The 21,386-nt window shown below is 45.1% G+C and overlaps 2 protein-coding genes across 3 annotated transcripts in view; one reads left to right on the plus strand and one right to left on the minus strand.

Annotated features, from left to right (window-relative positions):
- The window catches only part of SERINC5 (serine incorporator 5), a 41,038-nt gene extending 34,281 nt beyond the window's left edge, over positions 1 to 6,757 (plus strand). The window contains exon 12 of the mRNA XM_066988664.1: positions 217 to 6,757. Within this exon, the coding sequence (XP_066844765.1) occupies positions 217 to 364 (148 nt within the window). The 3' untranslated portion in view covers positions 365 to 6,757. The remainder of the gene's footprint in view (positions 1 to 216) is intronic.
- Positions 6,758 to 9,209: 2,452 nt separating this feature from the next.
- THBS4 (thrombospondin 4) overlaps positions 9,210 to 21,386 on the minus strand; it is a 39,457-nt gene continuing 27,280 nt past the window's right edge. The window contains exons 13-22 of one of the 2 annotated variants that reach the window (XM_048079490.2): positions 20,127 to 20,286; positions 19,328 to 19,446; positions 18,511 to 18,563; positions 16,199 to 16,392; positions 15,728 to 15,906; positions 14,769 to 14,817; positions 14,471 to 14,667; positions 13,788 to 13,960; positions 11,553 to 11,692; positions 9,210 to 9,432 (exon numbers count right to left, since the gene is read on the minus strand). In XM_048079490.2, the coding sequence (XP_047935447.1) occupies positions 9,371 to 9,432; positions 11,553 to 11,692; positions 13,788 to 13,960; positions 14,471 to 14,667; positions 14,769 to 14,817; positions 15,728 to 15,906; positions 16,199 to 16,392; positions 18,511 to 18,563; positions 19,328 to 19,446; positions 20,127 to 20,286 (1,326 nt within the window). In that variant the 3' untranslated portion in view covers positions 9,210 to 9,370. Of the gene's footprint in view, positions 9,433 to 10,624; positions 11,433 to 11,552; positions 11,693 to 13,787; positions 13,961 to 14,470; positions 14,668 to 14,768; positions 14,818 to 15,727; positions 15,907 to 16,198; positions 16,393 to 18,510; positions 18,564 to 19,327; positions 19,447 to 20,126; positions 20,287 to 21,386 lie in introns of those variants that run through there. The other variant, XM_066988039.1, reaches the window with a different exon arrangement.

Below are 21,386 nucleotides of genomic sequence, written 5' to 3' on the forward strand. Positions count from 1 at the left end.
TTAGTGTGTCTCCTCTCGTAAGTAAGAAGCTGGGAGAGAAGATGCAAGTCTCTCCTGGGGTATTTTTGCGTAAGGCCTTGCTCTGCAAAGAGTAGCTCTCCTCTGCTTCATGGCTGGGATAACCTAGTTGAAGTCTGTGACCCACCTGGAAAAAACGGGATGCTACAATTTGAGATATGAATGGTGAATTTATTGCATGTTTTTTTCCCTTACCAGCTATGAAAGTGCTCAAATTGAAAAATTCTTCACTGGAACCTGGTCCATCTTCTGGATTAAGATGGTCTCCTGTTGGGTTTGTGTCTTTCTATATTTATGGACTCTTATTGCTCCACTGTGTTGCCCAACCAGACAGTTCTCAGTATGAACACTCAGAAGATCCTTCTGCATATTTACTTTTTTTTCCTGTTACAAATAAAGTACAGCAGTCACTTTGTAATGAGGAGAAACCTATTGCCCAGTTACCATAATATACCAGGTATTAACTTTTTAGTCAGACTAAAATGACTGAAGACATTTTTTAACCTCTTTTAATTGTCAGGAACAAGTGTTGCCCAAGGGGATAAATCTGTTCCAAAACTTTGTAACACTCGTTTATAGTATAGGAAATGTGGTTGTTGCATAAACTGGAATAGGCAAAATACTTTTCAAATAACTGACAATCTTTCTTTTACTTCATTGGCAAGAACAGAAAAAAAATACGGTGCAGATGTATCTTCTTCCTGTGAATGTTGAATATCTTCTAGCAAAATGCATTCCTTTTTATACTCTTTTATTCACCGTGTCTTTAGCAATGATAATTTGGATTGCTGTTTTGTACAGCCTATAATTCTTGTATGTAGCAACCAGATAATTTTTTCCAGAAAGATACCTAAATACTTCTGTAGAAATAGAGAATATGCAAGAATTTGACTGCCAAAGCATCTTCTAAAAATTTTTAAAATGTTAAATATATTTTAAGTTATTGTATACCTAGACTGAGAAAGGAATGTACCATTGATAATAGAGTATTTATCCTATTTTATCTTAAACAGGCACCTAAATATTTTAAGTAATTCAGAATTGGTCTAGCTGTTAACAAAAGGAGAGTTTTACACACAGATTCTTAAACGATACTTTGCCAGATTAAAATTAGTAAGTGTAAAGTTCGTGTACTGTATGGGGATTTAATATGGTACATTCTTTATTCAGAATGTTTGCTGTTGAGAAAATGCTATTTACCGGAGCGCTGCCAGTTTCTGTTAGCTGAGCACTCCACTTTTAAAGTCACTTTTCTACCCTGCTGTCTCAGCCTGTTCCTAGAAATCTCCCAGGGTCTTCAGTTCTGTTTCTATTGCTAGTTTGATAATATTTAAAATGCAGTGGTAGTCAGAAAAAGGACTATAGTATATCGTCTTCCTTTTCTGCCTGTGCGTTGGTTGGAAGGTGTTCTTCCTAACTGCTATAATTTTATACCCTCTGTTGATGTTCATTTTGCTGTTGGAATAGGAGATAGACAGCTGATTAATTCATGGAGACTGAACTTCTTTTGGAGAACTCCTATTCCAGACAGCAGGGTAAGCAGTCAGGAAAGCAAAACCAGAAAACACAAGTGTGACAGTAGCTGCCTTAGTGCAATTGACTGACTTGACAATATTAAGCCCTATTATATCGCTTTTGTTTGCTTCAAGCAGCTGATTTGGTGGTAGAACAACAGCTCAGCTGCTCTAAGTGCTGAATAAGTTCAAACCCACTTCAGTTATCTACATTCCAGTGGGAAAAATTTATGACTTGCATTAGTCCCAGAGTCTTTCTCTTCTCTCTCGCTCTGTGTATATATATACATAAAATGTGAAATGTGCAGGATATAAACAAAATCAACCAATTTAGCAGGGTTTTTTTGTTGGTTCTTTTTTTTTTTTAGTATGGTTGAGCCTTAAATCCTCATTCAATGCTTTCTACAAAACAAAAGCACAACATAGAGGTCAATGAGATGGCCACAGTATTTGCATGCCTTATTTGTTCTGTTGCAATAACTGATAGCTAAGGCACACATGGTGAGTAATCTTAAAATGCAACAAATCTCAGCTCTGCTCCTGTTTTCTTTGACACTTTTAGCTGATGTCTTGCTGTGGTATCCTAGGGCTTCTGTCCTGCTTGGAACTTGATAGGAATGTGATCCTCCCAACTCCAAGCACTCTTACCTTGAGCAAAATCCACAGGTCTGCAGTTCTGCATACTTATATTACCTACCCCAGTGATCAGGACCCTCAAAATACCTCTAGTGTGAAGTCTGAGGAAAGGAGTCTGCTCAGAGGTGAACCCCTTGCTCTTCTCCTTATTTTCACCTAGGGGGAAAAAAATCAGTTGAAGCTTATCTTTGATGTTGAGTTAGAAGTGCAACCAATAGCTCTGGAGATGGTGGCAGGTTTTTGTCATTCTTTTTGTCATAAGCATTTTGCTTATGCTCTGAGATCCTGGTCTCACCAAGAGCTCTGCTAGCATGGGGTCCATCAGTATCCCCTCGTGCATTTGGAGTCTAGCCATGTAGATCCTGCTGCAGCAGGAAGGCCTTTGTTAATGCATTCGCTAATAGGAAGCGTTTATCTGCCCCATCTCCAAGATAAGAGCTTATGGGCTGTGCAGTGATGAGGAACAGTTGTCTCACCTAACTGGCAGCAGTTATCTGACAAACAGTCTTGATGCAGAGCTACAACTGTGAGCTGCAACTGAGACAGCCCAGCTCCTTGCCTCTGGTGGTGAATGTGAATGCTGATCCCTAACGTATAGAGGCTCCTAGGGGTGGCCTTCTTGTGTCAGGTATGCTGTGGTGTGAGAAACCAAGCGTATTTTATTAAAATTAACACTGTTTTTTGTAACAGAACAATCTGGGAAAGGAGCTCCACAGAAGAAGGCATGTACGACATCTTATTTGTTTACAAAAATGTTTATTTTTGGTAGGTAGCATCTTCCTACACAAAGACTCAACGTACCTCCTTGTGCTCATTTTTTGTAGTTTGTATTTAGGGAAATAGGTTTTGCACAGAGGAAACAGGGTTGTAAGAGGAAAATCCACAGTGAGGCCTGAGTCTGTTCTTCTTGCACAGCACTTGTCTTGCTGAGTTGTTCCTTCATCCTTCCCTTCCACCAGCTACTGACCTTAGATCTCTGCAGGTATGCACAGGGTTGGAATTTGGCAGTGCCTGACTATGCTGCCTCCTATGCTTCTGAGCAAACACTGTGGGAAATGACCTAGACAATAATTATAAAGACCTGTCTGTCCATGCTGAGACCCCAGGTACAGCTGTGGGTCTCCAGGCCTTTCTTAGGAATTGATAATCGCTGGCACCTTGGTGCACAAAGCCTCTAGCTCCTCAGTGAGGCACGGGCTCCTGATGGCCTCGCAAATCCTACAGCCTTAGCATTTGTTGTGAAATCTGTACTGTGAACTTCCCACATGCAACTACTTTACACAAATCATGGGCTAGTGTCTAAGATTCCAATGCCCAAAACATACATTGTGAACAGTTGACACAAACGGGCTTTTTATAATCTTTTTAACAAGTGCCTTCGGACCTACTGCCATGAGAGCTAGTAATTCAGGTGGCACTGGAACTGGAAAACCTGGGCTGAGCCTGTGACTCGGTGCTGCTGCCTTGTACACGACACCGGCGCGTACAAGGTGCGGTGATGACCTGTGGTGCATGTGGAAGACCAAACAATTGTGCGTGGCAAACCACTGGAGTGGGACTGATTTCAGATGTTACAGTGCAGTGGAAGACGAACCGGGAAAACTCATAGACAGCCTGATGATTTTGTAAGTAAATGAGTAGCTGTTGCTGACACTTACACTGTAAGCTGTCGGACTTTCTCCCCCCGTACTGAAAGGGCAGGTTGCTCTGCTCGAGGCAGTGCAGTGTCTGCTGCACCGACACATGCCCTGCGCCGTGGCTGTACTTTGAGTTTGTTCCCAGCAATAAGACAGTAGTGCAGCACTTCTGGCTCCTGCTATTTTTGAACTGTGTGAAGTGAGGAAACTGCTGTTCTAAAGACAGGAAGACCAGAGAACGCATCCTGTGCTACGTTTCCTCTAGTTGAGCTCGAATGTAAACTAATGCCATTGTTTAGGGGACTTTTGGAGGAATGGTCCATGTTGGCAGAAGTTAGTTCTGCTGGGAAAATGGAGTAACATATTGGCGTTTTCCTACTTTTTCAAATTTGCCAGCAGAAGGAAGGCTATGTGGAACCTCGTTGCTGCACTGCTGCCTGAGGCTGGGACAGTTTTACTTGTGAGGGCAACCTGGAGCTGAAATTGCGACTGGTTCTTGTTGGGGATAAAATCGGTGGGATGGACTCGGAGAGCGAGTCCCTGAATCCAGACAGCCGGACTAACAAGTGAGGCCACAAAGCCTTACGAAAAACATGCAGAAAGCAGATGGACGCGTCTGTCTGCTGCTTGCCACCCCGCTCCTCGCAGCGTGCGGCTGGATGCTCTGTGAGGAGCGGCACTGTGATCGCAGATCAGAGCTCTGCGTTTCTGATGCTTCTCGCTCTGTCCCTCGGGCGTTTCCTTTGGGGATCGAAAAGCTCATACTTACCCCAGCTGAGCTGGTGAATCCTGGCTAGGTTTGGGCCGCTTTTGTCTGAAACGGGTAATGGAGTGTTGCTGATGTAGGCGTAGTCCAGAGAGAGGGCTCACCCCTCGCGGAACCGTGAACGCTGCGTGTCTATTTATTTATTTATTTTGTGTTTTAGCACCTTTTCTCGAGCCTTGGGGCGCTTTGGCATTGTGAGCTATGCACGTGTAACTGCTTCACCAGCCGCTGGCGCAGCATTTTCTGGGCTAGGAACGGAGCAACCATTGCACTGCGGGGGGCGGGAGGGGAGCTGGCTTGTCATGATGCTCAGGCTTTGACCAATGCGCCAGGAATTTGGGGAACTTGAGATAACGCTGCCGTAACCTGGGCTGACAGTCCACAGCGTCACTGGGATCTCTGAACAAATTGGTAACAAAATAATTCACTGACTGGTTTTAAAACATGCTATGAAGAATTTATGCTATAAACCATTACGCTTTTCTCCTAAATGAGTTGGTGAAGCAAAATACTCCATATGCGGCTAAATAAGCGAGATTATCTGCAGTTTAAAAAAAAAAGTCTTTCCTTCAGGGCTTTGATGCAGTCTCTTCCTTGCAAGCTGTGTCCCCCCCCATTTTATTTACCTTTCTCTCCCTGAGTCTGTTCTTTGAAGGTGCTGTAAGCCTGCTTAACTCCTGCTCTGCTGCCTGCTGCTGGGATGTGGTCGGTGCTAGAAACGAGCTGACTTCTTTGCCAGCTTTTGTCAATTCTTGCCTTTTTGTAAGAGGACAACCTGCAGCGTTGAAGCAAAGTCGAGGATCATAGTTTCATACACGGATCCCCTTTCCTCTGTGAAAAATGCATCTTTGTTTTCCTGAGGCGGCCTGCAGTTTCTGGTGGGAGGAAAACACGTAACCAGGGCAGCGGAGCTTCACTTTGTGCTTTCAGCTTTGTAAACAGCAGTCTGAACCCAGGGTTTCGTCTGACTACAAGGGAATGCCGGGGTCAAGTGCTTAGGAAGCGTGGGCTTTTTGTGCTCTTAACAGGACACGGAGCTTGGGAACTGGTGTGTCTGCGTTTTCAGCGTCCCAACGGCGAAGTGCGCGAGTGTCCCTGGGGGGAAGCAGGTACACGGCACAGCGCCTGGAGCAGCGGCCTGGGGCTCTGGGTCAGGAGGCCATCACGTTGCCATCTCCTATCTAAGGCCAGGATAAACTCTGTAGGTTTCAAAAATCCACTTGTGTTGTTTTGTTTTTTCTTTCCCCAACCCTGGTTTGGAATCATTCCACATCTGTTCAACAATACTATTTAAAAAAAAAAAAAAAACACATCAGATTTATTTCAAATATGAACCAGACTGGCTCCCCCCCGTTTGCCAGTCTCGGGTAGCTCGCACCACTGCAGCACCCAGCCGTTTGCACAGATGTCTGCAGAGCTGCAGTTGTCAGCCCTGACACGGCTCCAGCAGCCTGCAGCTGCCAGGACCCATGTTAGTCAGAGTTGTGGGGTGCAGCACTGGGGCTGCGTCTTTGCCAAAGAAGTCTCAGTCCGAAGCCAAGGAAAATTTGGGAAAGCTATAGGAAAATAATGTGCCGTTACTCATACCTTAGCTTTATTTTTCCTCTTGCTGATACACGTCCAGGTGCTTAGATGTCATTGGACATCCACGCAGACTTAAAGTGAGGAAAACCAATGTTCAGAGAAGATTTTTCAACTTGTCGTATACAAGCTGAGAAGGTATTTACAAGGAACATATGGTTCATTGTCTGTTTTTATTTACCAGAAGTGAGTGGTGTTTAGTCTCATGTATACCATGTTTGAAAACTGGATGCAAACTAGGGAAAATGTAAACACTTTCTTAATGGTGAAGGGTTTTTAATTAGTCCTTTTCAAGGTTCTTAATATCTCAAGGGAACTCTTTGGTGTGTATGTGTGGTTTTATTAATCTATAGCTCAGTGAAGCGGAGGTTTGCTAGTTTATTTAACATTTTTTGTGAGTGTTGTGACCCGTATAACTGTAACGCTTTGACTTTTAAGGATTGGTAGACTTCAGAATTCTCAGAACTAAATTGTAAAACAGCGTTTGCCTTTTTAAAGCATGTTAATGGTTTTTATGGACACTTCCTTTTGTATACTGAGTGAATGTATTGTTATAGGTTTAATGTTTAATGGACCAATAAATAAAGTTTTTCTTACATTTGAAACGAAGTGCTGTGATATGTAAAATTTGAGAGGAGTTCACCTCTGGTGAGAGGCGAGGCTGGCCAGAGCGCTGCGCTTGCAGCTGCTGCTCTGACCGCGCAGGCTGTGGGGGTGAGGAGGATCCGTGTGCCCGGCTGTGAAGATGTGCGACTGCAACGTCTTGGCTTGTCAGAGGCCACACATGGAGCTCTGTTTTTGCTGTACAGTAGTCCAGAACAACGTGGTGGTGGTGGTTCAGGAGCCGGGCTCTGCAGTTACTGAATTTGCGGGCCACTCGGCAGTCGCTGTGCCAACACAGCAGGCTTGTGAGCTCTGGCATCCCCTGGCAGGGTCCCTGAAAGGAAAACGTCTGTCTGTCGGGGCTGCGGCTGGCTCTTGTGGGCAGCAGTTGAGCGGGGCAACATGTTCTGGGTCCCATAGCCAGTGGGGGAGAGCTTGGCTGCGGCGTGGGCTCAGAGAGCAAGCGCCGAGGTGGCAACCTGGTGCAGAAGGGTCAGGGTGCTCCCTAGCACCGTGGCTGCTGCAGCCGGGGGAGCAGCTGCTCTGTGCCCACCGTGCAGCTGTGTGCAGCCTCACCTGCTTCCGCCCGTACGCCCCCAGACCACTCAGGCAGGACACCGGCCTGGGGGAACAGTGCTACAGCCAGGAGAACACAAATGCATGACAGGGAGGACACAACGTTTTGTTATGGTCTGTGCTCTTGTTCCTGAGGGCGCGTGACTGCAGTCACAGCCTGGGGGCAGCTAGAAGAGGGTGGGTCACAAGCCTGTGACAGCATCCTAAACCTTAAGGGTGTTCTCATTGTAGCGAGAACAGGAACCTCCTCTTTTTGAGACTGATCATTTAACCTCAGTATTTCCCACTCTATTTTTGCACTGGGCAACAGCCATGGCTGGTCATTTTCTCAGGGCTACCTGTGATTTTTAAAACCCTCACCACGTTCCTCCCCTGCCTCTTTTTATTTATTTATTTCTCCCTAGGCTGAAGTACTCTTTACTCCTGTCCTTTTGAAAAGCAATTTTTCCATAGCCTGCAGTATCATTCTCTTTAGCTGCCCCTGGAGCTTGTCCTCTCTTCCTTCCCTAGCTCCATTTTGAAAAAGCATGTGGCAGAAGCGCACGCAGTCCAACCTCACTGCCCTTTGAATGGTATAGTGCATTGGGACTACTTGTTTTTTTTTTGGGGGTGGCTTTTTGTTTTCCTGTCCTTTCCTGATGATTGCCAGTGCCTGATTCAGTGTTTGTTTCTTTGTGGTTTTTGTTTGTTAAAGTTAATGATTTAGTGTCATAAGATTGCAGTACCTGTTGAGAAAGCTTGGCTCAGGGCCAGGGCAGGGAATGGGCAGCAGACCCATGCCTGGCTTCGTGTGTGTTAGAATCCTCCACTGTGGAGGAGTCTGCGTTTACCTTCGTTTACCTTTACCTGCGTTTACCTTCACCCCCCCCCCCCAAAGTTGCATGGACTATGCAAGAGCTGACTACAACTCCCTGGGGCCAGCGTTCTGTTTTTACAGAATGTGATGGTGTAATCCTAAGTTACGGGTTCGGGGGGGGGGGGGGGGGGGGGGGGCGGGTCTAACGAAGGTCTTTCAGGAAGCCTCACAGAATCATTAAAGTTGGAAAAGACCTCCAAGATCATCTGGTCCAGCCATCCCCCTACCACCACTGTCACCCACTAAACCATGTCCCTAAGCACCACATCCAACCTTTCCTTGAACACCCCCAGGGACGGTGACTCCACCACCTCCCTGGGCAACCCGTTCCAGTGTCTGACTGCTCTTTCTGAGGAGAAATGTCTCCTCATTTCCAACCTGAACCTCCCCTGGCACAACTTGAGGGCATTCCCTCTAGGCCTCTCACTAGTTACCTGTGAGAAGAGGCTGACCCCCAGCTCCCCACACCTTCCTTTCAGGTACCTGTAGAGAGCAATGAGGTCTCCCCTGAGCCTCCTCTTCTCCAGACTAAACAACCCCAGTGCGCTCAGCTGCTCCCCATAGGACTTGTGTTCCAGGCCCTTCACCAGCTTCGTAGCCCTTCTCTGGACATGCTCCAGGGCCTCGATGTCCTTCTTGTACTGAGGGGCCCAAAGCTGAACACAGGACTTGAGGGGCGGCCTCACCAGAGCTGAGTACAAGTCCTCTAAAGGTAACTAAGTCTGAAAGAAGATAAACTCCTCTAAAGGACATCTTCCAACCGGTGTGTAAGCTGACTTGGAAAAGATACTGAGAAGCAGCACCTGCCTCTCTTTTAACATCCACTTCAGGCTGAATGCAAACTCTTGTCTCTGACATGGACCAGACAGCCAAAATCACTTTTTCTTCACCAGCCTGTTTAATACTGAACCCCAAATGGCAGTAGATTCAAACTATTCCTGGGAATGTTTTAAGTATCGTTAAACATCACACACCACTCCTTAGACATTAGGGAAAATTTGAACACAACTGAAACCCCAGAATATTTTGTCTCATTTTTATTTTCACTTTTATACAAAAAAAAGTCTGACATTGTCACATCAATGAGAACAAGCTGCGGTGTGCACTCTTACAACAATCATATAAGGATTTAAAATATACTGTTTTACTGTTTGCAATAGCAATGTTAGTTTGCCTTTACTTCTTAAATATCCCCAACTCCAAATTGCTGAGCCTGAAATTCTTGAAAGTCCTCTGGAATAGTGTCTGAAAAGAGGAAAATATGGAAAACTTTATTATCTTCCAACAAAATCAAGGAACACTTACACAAATTGGTTATCCAACTACGTTTTTACGTAACACACCTTCTCTGTTGTTTACACATTCAGAATGGACTGGGACTCTTTTCAGTTTTAGCACATGCCACTGAAAAGCATGGACAGACTAGCAAGGCAGCATGCATGCTGCTATGGCAGCCCACACTGGAGTACCATCAATCTTCACGTTGTACTTATTCCCACCCAAAAACTTTGTGGCTTCCACTCTTACATTTCTACTAATAAAAGCTGACTGGAAAGGTGAAAAAGCTAACTTTAAAGGAGGCTCTAGCAAGGTGGGGATCGGGCTCTTCTCCCAAGCACCAAGCGATAAGACAAGAGGAAATGGCCTCAAGTTGCACCAGAGGAGGTTTAGGTTGGATATTAGGAGACATTTCTTCACTGAAAGAGTTGTGCAGCATTGGAACAGGCTGCCCAGGGAGGTGGTGGAGTCACCAGCCCTGGAGGTCTCCAGAAAATGTGTGGATGTGGGGCTTAGGGACATGCCTTAATGGTGGACTTGGCAGTGCTAGGTTAAATGTTGGACTAGGTGTTCTTAGAGGTCTTTTCTAAACTAAATGATTCTATGACAGAAAAAAAAAAGAAAAAGGCATCTTGCTGTGCACCCCAGATACACTCATGGCACCAGCTTCTCTATTTCTCATGTATCCTACTTCAGCTTCCCTGTGATGGCGTTCCATGCCACAGGAGCAGACAGAAACATTAACCTGAGGACCAGTAGCAAATGTTGGAAAAACTTCAAAATTGGTGAAAGAAGCTGGAGCTGGGTGAGTCGCTGTTGTAAGAGTGACGGCAGTTCTGACTGATGCTGAGTTTGCAGTGTCCCTTTGCCAGATGACAGACCATTTCACCTGGAGAGCCACAGAACCAATGGGAAAGCTAACGCAGTACCCAAGTACGGAGTCACAGCAGTGAAGCTGAGCCACCTGATCTGGCTATTTCCACCCTGACACAGAGCAGGACTCTAAACTTAAAAAAAAAAAAAAGGAAATAACTAAATAAACACAAAATTTAGGAAAAAAGTGGCAAATCCTCTGCTTTTTTTCAGCTGTTGGTTTCATAACTTCCTTTTTGAGGCTTAATTCTTTTCAATCTTTTTCTGCAACTATAAGAACTTATCCAAAAAGTCCAGGGACGATTGGGAACTCCAGAGGCTTCCCTGAGTGGTTTCATTGAATCACTGTGGCGCCTGCAGCAAAGCCACTGCCTGCTCACTGCCAGGAAAAGTATCTGCAACTTTAGTGGCAGCTTTGAAATGTGCTTTCTGGGAAACCACATACTGTTTGAGACTCTTATCAAGTAACCTTTAGTTGTAAGCACCATAATCTGCCTAGAAGTTCCTGTTTCGCTGTCCCCCTATTTCCACAAGCACCAGCCTAGGAGCACGAAGTGCTCGAGAACCAAGGTCCATCCCCACCACAACCTGCAGATCCAGGGCCTGTCCGTGCAGCAGCTGTGTCCAACGCAGATCCAGGCTTCTGGGATCCACAGAGAGCAAAGAAACTACACCAGTGTGGGGGGGTCTCACCCTAAGCGGACAGACAGTGTGCTCCGCCAGTCTGAGGAGGATTCCCCCCTGGGGGGAAGGCCATCTTAGCATCTTGTCCACCCCCAGACAGGAGCAACCAGCCCCTAACACAAGCAACACTGATGTCTGGTGACTGATCCTAGCGGATCTCTGGATTTGCTTCACCTTGCATTCAGAGCTTAAGGCATCCTCCATGTATGATGACCTCAGTATATTGTGCATGTACAACCCTCATGGTTGGTTGGTTTTAAATAACACTTTAATTCTCTGATGACAGCTGTACTACTTAGTTGGCACAATCTCTGCAGCAGTGACTGCTCTGGGAGGAGCAGTGGTGGGGTGTTAGTTCCCGTCTGGCTGGGCTGCAGTGCGTTGCTGGTGTCAGGGGAGGCGTTTCACAGCTGTGAAAAACTTGTAAATGAAAATCAAAGGAGAAGATGCAAGATGGCTTAATCCTAAAGCCATGCTAGTGTTTCTTTGTGGCCACTTGCTAGTTGTTAGCAAAAAAAGAGAAAAATTACCATTACAGCGGTACTTCAGGTTGGACCAGATGATGTTTTCCTGAGAGAAGCAGAAAACTCCAAGCCGTCCTCCACGCATCGTGGTATCTATAGTTACACCAGAGTCTGCCACTAGGTCAGAGCCTTCATAAAATCTTGCCCTTAGTGAAAGCAAACAGAATCTGTGTTACGTCTTTTCTAAGGCTGCACCATTTATAAAAGTAGTATCATTTATTAGTGTCATTTGTCATTAACAATCCGTGTTGATTCTAGCCTTGGACATGCCTTCCCGCCTGCAGCTAGCATACGGAAGAAAAAGCAGTTCAAACTTCTTTGCAGTCGGGGGACTGGAGCTTTGCTGCACTCAGGAAAGAGCTCAGATGGGAGAAGGATTGTGTGTTTTGGTGGTGGTTGTTTTTACGTATCCAACAAAAGTCAGAAGAATGTTTTACCCTGCCATCAGTCCTGTGTCAGTCCACAGCTGATCACTATAGCAGAAAGGGGGAATCAGGTTAGGTCAGCTGAAGAAGGCCAGATGGACTTTGTCTCATGCAGTTTGAAGCTAGATTTTTTTTTTTAATAGGCAAAATTTCAAACAAACCATTTAGAATCCTAAAGCTGCTTCCTTGACCATCAGATTTCTTTAAAAATGTGAAGATGATTAATTCCAGGAACAGTTTTGATGATCTGGCACTTCCTTGTTACAAAAACTGTCAGCAAATTCCCAAATAACTCTGGGAATAGCTGCACCGTGCCAGATTTCCAGCACGTGTCCTGCACTGGGCACACTGGAGCCAGCTGAGCTATCACAGGGCTGGATACGCCAAGTCCTCAGCCTCTGGGGTACCGGGTAAACAACTTACTGCATGATGAGCCTGGAGGGCCCTATTTTGGATGAGGGCTCTGTTGTGTTAGGAGCCAGCCTAACATGCAAGAAAATAGTGGGTGGTGAAGGGAAAAAAGTTCCTATGTCTTTCCATAACATATGAAAAGAAACAACAATTCCTGTTATGTTCCTGAGTTTATTTTCTGATTTGCTGAGGCAATTCAGAAGTATCTGTACAATGAACAGAGCTTGTTTTCTTCCAAACTTCCATGGGAGAGGCTGGCTCAAGTGTCTTTTTCCTAGGCTTCTTTGTAGCATCGGAAAAGCTCTGTGAGACACATTATGGTCCGTGGCATCCAGCCTAAATAGACCACAGTGAGCTGTGGATAGAGTGCAGGCAGAGCCTCGCTTAAAGCCTGACTGCATTTAGTTCGACAGATTTTGTGACACTGGCATTACCTCCTTCCCCAGCTACAGGGTCTGTTAATTAGGCTGGCTAGAGCGCCTGCAACCGCAGGCAGATGACTGCTTGTAAAGCAGTTTCACAAACAGCCTGGTCTAAAGGAAACCCAAAATCTGTTCACTGCTGCCCAGTGGCTAGGACACAGCGACTGACAGTAGAAATGTTCTTAAATCAAACATGCTTACTCCAATTACTGCTGAAGGTGATGCTCTGCACCAGAAAAGTAGAATTATTACACCACCAAGATACTGCATCTCAGCTGCAGGGTGGTGATTTCTTGAAGAACAACTGACCTCCCTGTGTTCAGTCTATTATGAGGCTGCAAAACCTGAGCTCATGATGATGGAGCAGTTTATTTTTTTCTTTTTTTTCTTTTTTTTTTTTTTCGGAATCAAACTCTTCCTTCTGAATGACGATCTGTTTTAAATAACTTATTTTTTCAAATAACAAAATGAGTCTGGTTAGCATGCACTTAAGAGCATCAACAAATAAACTTTCTGAGTACATGCTATGCAATCTCAAATCTGTCACATCATGATAATTACTAATCATAGAATCACAGCTATTAAGTGGACAACTTTTTCTGTTATCGCAGAATATAAAAACAAACTGCTACAATTCCAACTAAAAGATAAACTTAAAAAACTTTGAAATGCATTGTTTTCAGGTCAGAGGCCCGCAGTACCTTGGAAAACAAGGTATTAAAGCCATTAAATGGCTTATTAGTGTAGGGCAGTTACAACACACATGGTACAAAACATCAGTTACAAAACAGGCTTGGCTTGCAATTGTCTTTCCTAGGAAAATAATTGCAGGTGGAATTTCACAATTCTGACCTGTTATAATGCTTCGTAACTGCAAAGCACACATACTGTGGATTCTCAGATTCCCACTTAAATTAGGTGTTGAGAACAGTTTAAGCAGACATACAATCCGTAGTCACCTTAGCAATCCCTTCCTGTCTTACCTGATATATCCAATTTGGGGTCTGTGCTGCAAGAACCAGCGGTAGGAGACTTTGTCTTTCCACCCTACGTTCCGGGGGTCCTTCCACAGCAGTCTGACCTGATCGCTGGTGTCCCCCGTGTGCCAGAGAGAGTTGCGGAGGTGCTCACCAGGGCCTGTCTTTGATTTCACAGCCTGCAGAAATATAGTTTTCCAGTGCTGACCACAGAGGAATGTTGTTTCCAGGAGCTCTAAGTCTTTTGTAGTGGGGAGGTCTGCAGAGGCACCCTCCCTCCCACTCACAAGTCCATAACTGCCTTCATAACTACAGCTAGTGCTTGCACAGAATAATAAACGAGCACTTGGGACTAAGGAGAAGCAAGCAATCTGACCAGTTACAGTCAGAATAATCAGAGCAGAGACTAAATGCTCCAGCTGATGAGCAGGGGCAGGACTGGCGATGAAGTTCCTTACAAAACGGTGCTCTTAGCAGGGCTGAGTGGCAGCAGTCCGACCGTGGTTTTGATGCCCACTGCAGGGGGAGAACAGCAGTCGGGCAGCACTGCTGACACACAGCCTGATGGCTTGGCCAAGGGCAGAGCTGCCAACACGCAGCATGAGGGCTCAGCCCGTGTCAGTGGGCTGGCAGGGTGGCATTGCCAGGCTGTGACCACCGTGTCCCCAGCTAGGAGGCAAGACCGGTACCTTTAGCTGAATGCCAGGCTCTGCCACAGCTCTGAAGGGAGTTGCCTGCCAGTACGTCTGCTCCGTCTGTTTCCACATTACCACGTAAAAGCTAGAGCTGTCTTGATAGCCAAAAATAAAACCAGCGTAGTCATCGTCTGTCACCGTGTTCACGTGAAAAGTGCCCTCGAAGTCGACACCATTAAAAGCTGTGTAACCTAAGAGGACACACAGGTTCAAACCAAGCCTGCAGAAGATGTGTTTGCATGCCAAAAGATTTTCTGCTGTAAAACCTGAATCTCAGAAGAGGGGCACATACCAACAGCAAGGCCAGGATCACTGTTCATAGTCTGCACAATTTCCATGCCCTGTAAGATTAAATTCAGGGTGGTTAGTGTGTGTGACGAATTGGGTTGGCTAAGCCTGTCAGGCCCCTTCTGGCCTCCTGCTAGCACCCCCTCCATCCGTCTCCTCCTTTGGCTCATAACATGTCTGTAACACTTGTAGCTCTGAATTAAAATGAGAGCTATAATCAAATCCTAATGTTTCAGCTGCTTGTGTGCACAGAGGCAGGAAGGATTTTTCTTTTCCCACTGCAGGACTGAACTTACTGGTATTCTGGTACTTCCCCTCCCTCTCCCAATTCTCCTGAAATCACCAAGCCTGGGCAGAACTGGAGATGGGACTGGAAAAAACAAATGGGGGAAGAGGGCTTTTGCAAAGCTTAGCTCACAGAATTTGACCACAGACTTTAAGACTAAATTGGCTGCCAGGACGGGGCTAAGGAAGGTTTGTGTATTTCAGCTCCACTTGGCAGTGGGAGTCAAATGCCCATTCCTTGTGACTCTGAACACATTCACCTCCTGAAGACTAAAATGTGTCAGAGTAAGTAACATTTACTGGACTCTATCCAGGAGTAAATGCTCTGTTATACAGCAGGTCAGACTTTCAAACAATAGAAAGGACTCGTGAGACTTTGTTATTTCAGCAGGGTGACACAGAAGTCTCATGTTTGCCCTCTTGGCAGCAGTGAAATTCACCCAGCACAAGTCAACCAGCTTGTAGTTATTTTAGTTCATTAGCAGCATCAAGCTTCAAGCTGTCATGCACTGAAGTAAAAGTTGTTTCATTATAACACCTGTAAAACAGTCAACCAACAAGCAGTTTCCACTTTTCACCTGTTTGCGAGAGGTCCAGCAATTACAGCGACAGTTTTACTGTGCTTTTCAAATGATCTTTCTCAGGCAGGTAACAAAGACCAGAGAGATGTATTTTTACCTGGTTCAGAACCACCCAGTTGGGATCAATCTGCGCGTCTCCCTCTGGGTCCAGCACCACTGTCTGGTAGGCCCTGAAGTCTGTCAAGGTGATCTCTGCGTTCTCAGGGCAGACGTCAATCCGATCAATTACTGTATCCTGGTCAAAATCAGACTCGCAGATATCCCCAACTCCATCACCTGTACGCACCAGAGAAGCGAGAGCAGATTTATGGTGCAGCAGGTAGCCAGACCTGGCCTAGCCACTGGATCAGGGTGTCCAAGGAGCAGGTGGATGGAGTCTCAGCCCTGATGACCACAATAATGCCTGGGGATGGGACCCAAGGAGCTCTGCCTTGGCCAAGGGCAGTCCTGGGACACAGTGCTGTGCAGTGAGCACATGTGCAAGTGGTAACTGGGCCAGGTTAAGTGTGTGTGTTGGGGAAAGACGTGGTGCATAAGCACCAAACCAGCTTCTGAAAGCCCAACTTACCGTTATCATCTTCCTGCCCTGGGTTGGGGACCAGCCTGCAGTTGTCAGGGCCAGGGGGCAAGAGGTCAGGAATGCCATCGTTATCATCATCCTCATCACACTCATCACCCAGCCCGTCCTTATCGGTGTCCAGCTGGGAGCTGTTAATGATGGTGGGGCAGTTGTCTGTGCTGTCCTGGTGCCCGTCGCCATCGCTGCAAGCACGGAGACAAAGAGAAACAGCACACCAGCATCAGCTCCTGCCTCTGCACAGGGGAGAGCGCCTGTACCTGAATGGGACGTGCACCAGAGGCAACCCTGGAGTTGGGAAATGTATGAGGGGGGTTTTGTGACCTGGTGTCACTCAGGCAGCTGAACAGCAAAGAGACAAGGAACAATCAGGCCATACAGTAAGGTGGCAGAGGATGAAGGCTACCCAGATAAGGAAAACAAAAGGAAGCCTTACAGGGACTGGGAAAAGATTCCACAGCCAGGATCCCAAATGACACCCGCTCCTAACAAGTATGTAAGGCGCATCCAACAAGTGCCCTGTCACCAATCAAAAGGCACTCAGGAGACACAGCAAGAGGTCCACAGTTGGCATCTCTGTCCATATTGTCTACAAGTGTCTCGGTGCTCATGAATGCGTGAGTGTGAGTGAAACCTATGAAAGAATCTGTGTGAGCACCAGAAATCAGACCTGTTCAAAAGTAAAAAAAAAAGCACCACTTTCAACCTCCTGCATACCATGTTTTGTTACGTTACTTTCCCCCAGGAAGCTAAGCAGTAAGGAGTCTGCAGATCCCAAGCACCACAAAAAACATCAGGTGGTTACATGAAGAGTCGCCAGTAACAGGGACACAAACCATAGGAAAGGGTTTGGGAAGTTATGAAATGACTGCCTTGTTTTTCCATTTCAAAGGCTAAGTACATCTTAACCACTGGGAAAAAGAAAAAAGGAGGGATGGAGGGGCTTGTACTTCTTGTTTCCAACAGATTTTTTTTTAGTCCAAGAGCTGTGACAGCTGTTGCATTTCTAGGACTCTAGGTGCACTGACCTGATGAGATTTTATTCCCCAGGGGAGGTACAGGGACACTTCAGACCTGTGCCCAGAGATGAGGATAACAGCCACAGTAATGGCCTGAAGCCAGGCGGGTTTTGCACACACACCACAAACAAAATGTTTTCTGGCAGAGTGGACATGTTTCCCCTCAGTACCCTTTGGTTTAGCACAGGCAGAGCAAAAGTGTCAGTGCTGCAGTTTACAGCTATGCATATTCCCCACCTGTCACTCCCTGCTTAAGAAAGGTGTTTTAATTTTAGATCAGAGCAACTAATGCCTGCAAGTCCTTAAGTGGAAATACAGTGAGGACCACGCACGTCTATCTATTGAGAGGTTAACCTCAGGCAGGACTACAGTACGTTCTACCAGGAGAGTCTTCCCGCAGATTAGTTAGGTTTGAGGAAAAAAGACATGTCCCTTTTTGAAAACAGGAAAAAAAACAAGGCCAAATTTACTTAAGAGTAAAACAGCTCGCAAACACTGGGGGCCTCATCAGCTCAAGACTCCCAGAAGTGCTCCCAGCAGAAGTGGGGAAGTAGGCTCCTGAACTCATAGCAGCCACCAAGAGCCACAAGGTCAAACCTTGCAGCTTGGCTGCGTCAGCACAGGATTTATCACTTCCCTTTCCCCTCACTTCAAGTGAGGAGCATGGGAGAGGACTTGCTGCCCACAAAGGTGGTTGTGAAGAACCTGCTTCCAGACAGGAATTATGCAGTTTGTCGTAGGACACGCTCCCCTGAACAGTCGGGGCATGTGAAGGCTGTAGAGGAGCCTTGCCACTCTTGCTGTGCCTAAAGCAAAGTGGTATATTTGGAAATGTTTTGTGCATGCTAATAAAGTTCTGAAACACTGTTTTCTTATGGAAAAACACATAGCCCTTAACTGTGAAATTTCTGCTAAAGCAAAAACAAAAGAGGAATGAAAAAGGAAGAAAAAAAAGAGCACGTTCCCTCACTACGAAGCTCTGAGCGGTGCTCAGAGTGTGATTCCTGACACTGCTATCAGTGTCATTTCCACAGGAACTCACAGGAAGTGTGTGTGAACATGGGGTGGAGGTGAAGGGCTCCATTACCGTACTGCTACAGGGACTGAACCAACAAGGCTTATAAATCACAACATTGTTTTTGAAATGACCCCCTTGAGGAGGTATTGAAATCAAATGCTGCCTAATATGAGGGATAACAGTTCTCCAAGAATCAGTAGAATGCTTCAGCTCACAACTAGCCTGTTCTCTTCCCTGCTGTTGTTACAAGCCATGACACACCATACCTGTCCTGATTGGTATCACACGAATCTCCAACCAGGTCATTGTCAATATCAGACTGCAAAAAAGAAAACAGAGGAAGTTCCAGTATCAGCTGTTGAGAGCATCTATTCAAACGGCAGTAGTAACAAAACATAACCAATTAAAAATAAAGGCACAGAAAAACATTTGTTTTGTAAAACCTATTTTCTTCTTTGCATCGTTCATTTAACCAAGAAGTCGGTTTTATTAAAGAAAAAAAACATACAATGAATAAGCGGAGGTAAACTAGACTGGAGTAGTTCAAACAAGACTCTTCAACAACTGGAAATAAGTGCCCCTTATTTCTAACTGAGGTTCATCTCTTATGTGGCTTCAAAAATCTACCATGTTTCTTTAAAGCTTCCAGCATTTAGTAGTTTCAAAGGGTTTAATCAGAATTCAAAACAAATCAAAAGTCTCATTGACTTCTCACCTACAAGCAGTGAAAATTTTACTAAGGACGGACATCTAAATTTGGTCCTAATTAAAGAAATACTGAATGTAACCATATCACGCCACTGTGTGGCGTGTGGCATTGCAGTCCATAGGACTGGAGCAGGCCTACGTTTTACAGCCTGACAGCTGAAGATACTAGTAGGGGAGAGATGCTAACAACATCCCAAGTTATTAGAATACACATGGTGGCTCCTATTTTCAATGACAGAAGCAGCTGAATCTCCACAAAACTTCCTGAATACCTACTGACAAAGATAAACACTGGCTGCCTCATTCTCTTGCATCTTTTTGGAATTCAGCAGTCCCTTCCTCTAAATAAGGACATTTTTTTTTCTGCCTGCTAACCTGGTTTGGGTTGCTGACTGTAGGGCAGCTGTCACAGGCATCACCAACACCATCATTATCCTTGTCCTCCTGGTCTTGGTTGGGGATCCTCTGACAATTATCCAAAAGGTTCTTAATACCTAACAGAAAGTGGATAGGATGTTAATTAAAAGCAATTTATGGACAAGGTAAACATGAAGAATAGTAAAAACACTATTCCTTTTCAGCAACTGCTTAATCTTGCAATGAGATAATAAATCTGCATAGCAAATCTTTCTTAGAAGTACATCCGCTCATTTAATAGATGTTAGAAACATCTTGCCGAAGAACAGCTTATAACCCGATCACACATACTTCATTAGTTACACACACTTCATTCTGTCTTGTTCCATGTCATATTACAGGACGGAACATTTTATCTTTGTTATTACATCTGAAGGGCTGTGACTTTTTCCAGTTCTTTCAAGCCTCTTACAGCAATGGAAATAATACATTTTGTAGCTCCTGAGCATCTGAGACAGGCAGAACTGGATCTCTGGGACACATTTGCACCTTTAAGGAGTTACCGAATGACCAATGACCTTAAGTTACACATGAAACAAAGCTCGGTTTATCTGTTATAAAGCATTCGGTGCTTCAAATGGAGACTAAAAGATATAAATTAATCTAAAAAAAAAAATACTTCCAAACAGAGGTTTCATGAAGAAAGACACCATGTTACATGACGCTTAGCAGCTGGTAGCAGGAAGTTTCTAACGCACAGCATTTTCTGGGTCAATTTCAAGAACATCAGAGAAGCTGTAAGTGAGGAATTACCAACCATCTCCATCCATGTCATCATCACAAGCATCTCCTTTCCCATCACCATCTGTGTCCCTCTGGTCATTATTCAGGACATTGCGGCAGTTGTCACAAGCATCTCCGAAGATATCTTGGTCACTATTTCTCTGGTTAACATTGGGAGTCAAGACACAGTTATCCTGCAAGACATAGATCTAAATTAGGTATGAACCATACCCTGTATCTTTCATTTCTACTTTAGTGGATTTACATAACCCTTGCATTTATTTCTATTTTCATGAGAAATATTTACTGTGGGCAGTTGGATATTTCATGTGAACATCAGCTCCAGACCAGATTTCACTGGCTCCCTCTCAAAGCTCTACTTTGAGCCACACCATGGAAACACTAAACATGAACACTGAGTACCATAAGGCTTTATTTATAACTTTGACTTCTGATTCTCATTTTGGATGGGTTCACATGAGTAACCTGTTTTGATGCCCTGGCTTCCTTACATGGACCTTCTCAAAAGTTGCAGTTCAGAGACCTTGATAGGGCTCGTAGATACTCTCACTGAAAGATGGTTGCCCCCTTCTGGTAGAGACTCAAACAAAAGGAAAACACTTGGAAAATTAGGATTTTTTGATGCAAAAAAGGTACAAGTCTTATTCTTTTGTCATACAAGCTGCTCTTGACTTTATCTTCCCATCAGAAGGCATACAGGGAAAACTGAAATTCAAAGAGGTGTAAACAGTCTCTCACATCTAGCACATCCATGACCTTCTCACGCATGTGGAGCAAGAGGCAAAACAGAGCTTATCAACAGTACGGAAGTTACTTGATTGTGAAAGGGCTGAATCTGCATAGGGATTCACAGCTAAAGGAGAATTTAATATCTTTCCTTCTAGAACATTTAGAAAACCAAGTGCCTCAAACTACCAGAATTGAGGCTTGGTCTCTGTGGCAAAACAGCCTGTGATTGCCTTCTGTGATTGCTAGCCTGCCCTAGCTCCACATGTGCATTTGTACTCTGGACAGGGCATCCTTGCTGTCTTCCTTGCAAGTGCACGAAGAAATACCACACAAGGGTCTTAGTGCAGAACAACACCACGCATGTGAGAATATGAGGTGAATGGAAAAAAGCTTTTACAATATGAATTTATACTCTGTTGCATTCTGCAGCAGAATCCCCACATGGAAACCTCTCTTTCTCTTTCAGAACATGATCCAGAGCTTTTTCAAGTTATTGGCAAGACACCCATTAATATGGGGGGGGGGCGGGGGGGGTTGGATCCCT

This window comes from Anser cygnoides, chromosome Z, assembly GCF_040182565.1.
Source record: "Anser cygnoides isolate HZ-2024a breed goose chromosome Z, Taihu_goose_T2T_genome, whole genome shotgun sequence".
NCBI classification, from domain to species: domain Eukaryota; kingdom Metazoa; phylum Chordata; class Aves; order Anseriformes; family Anatidae; genus Anser; species Anser cygnoides.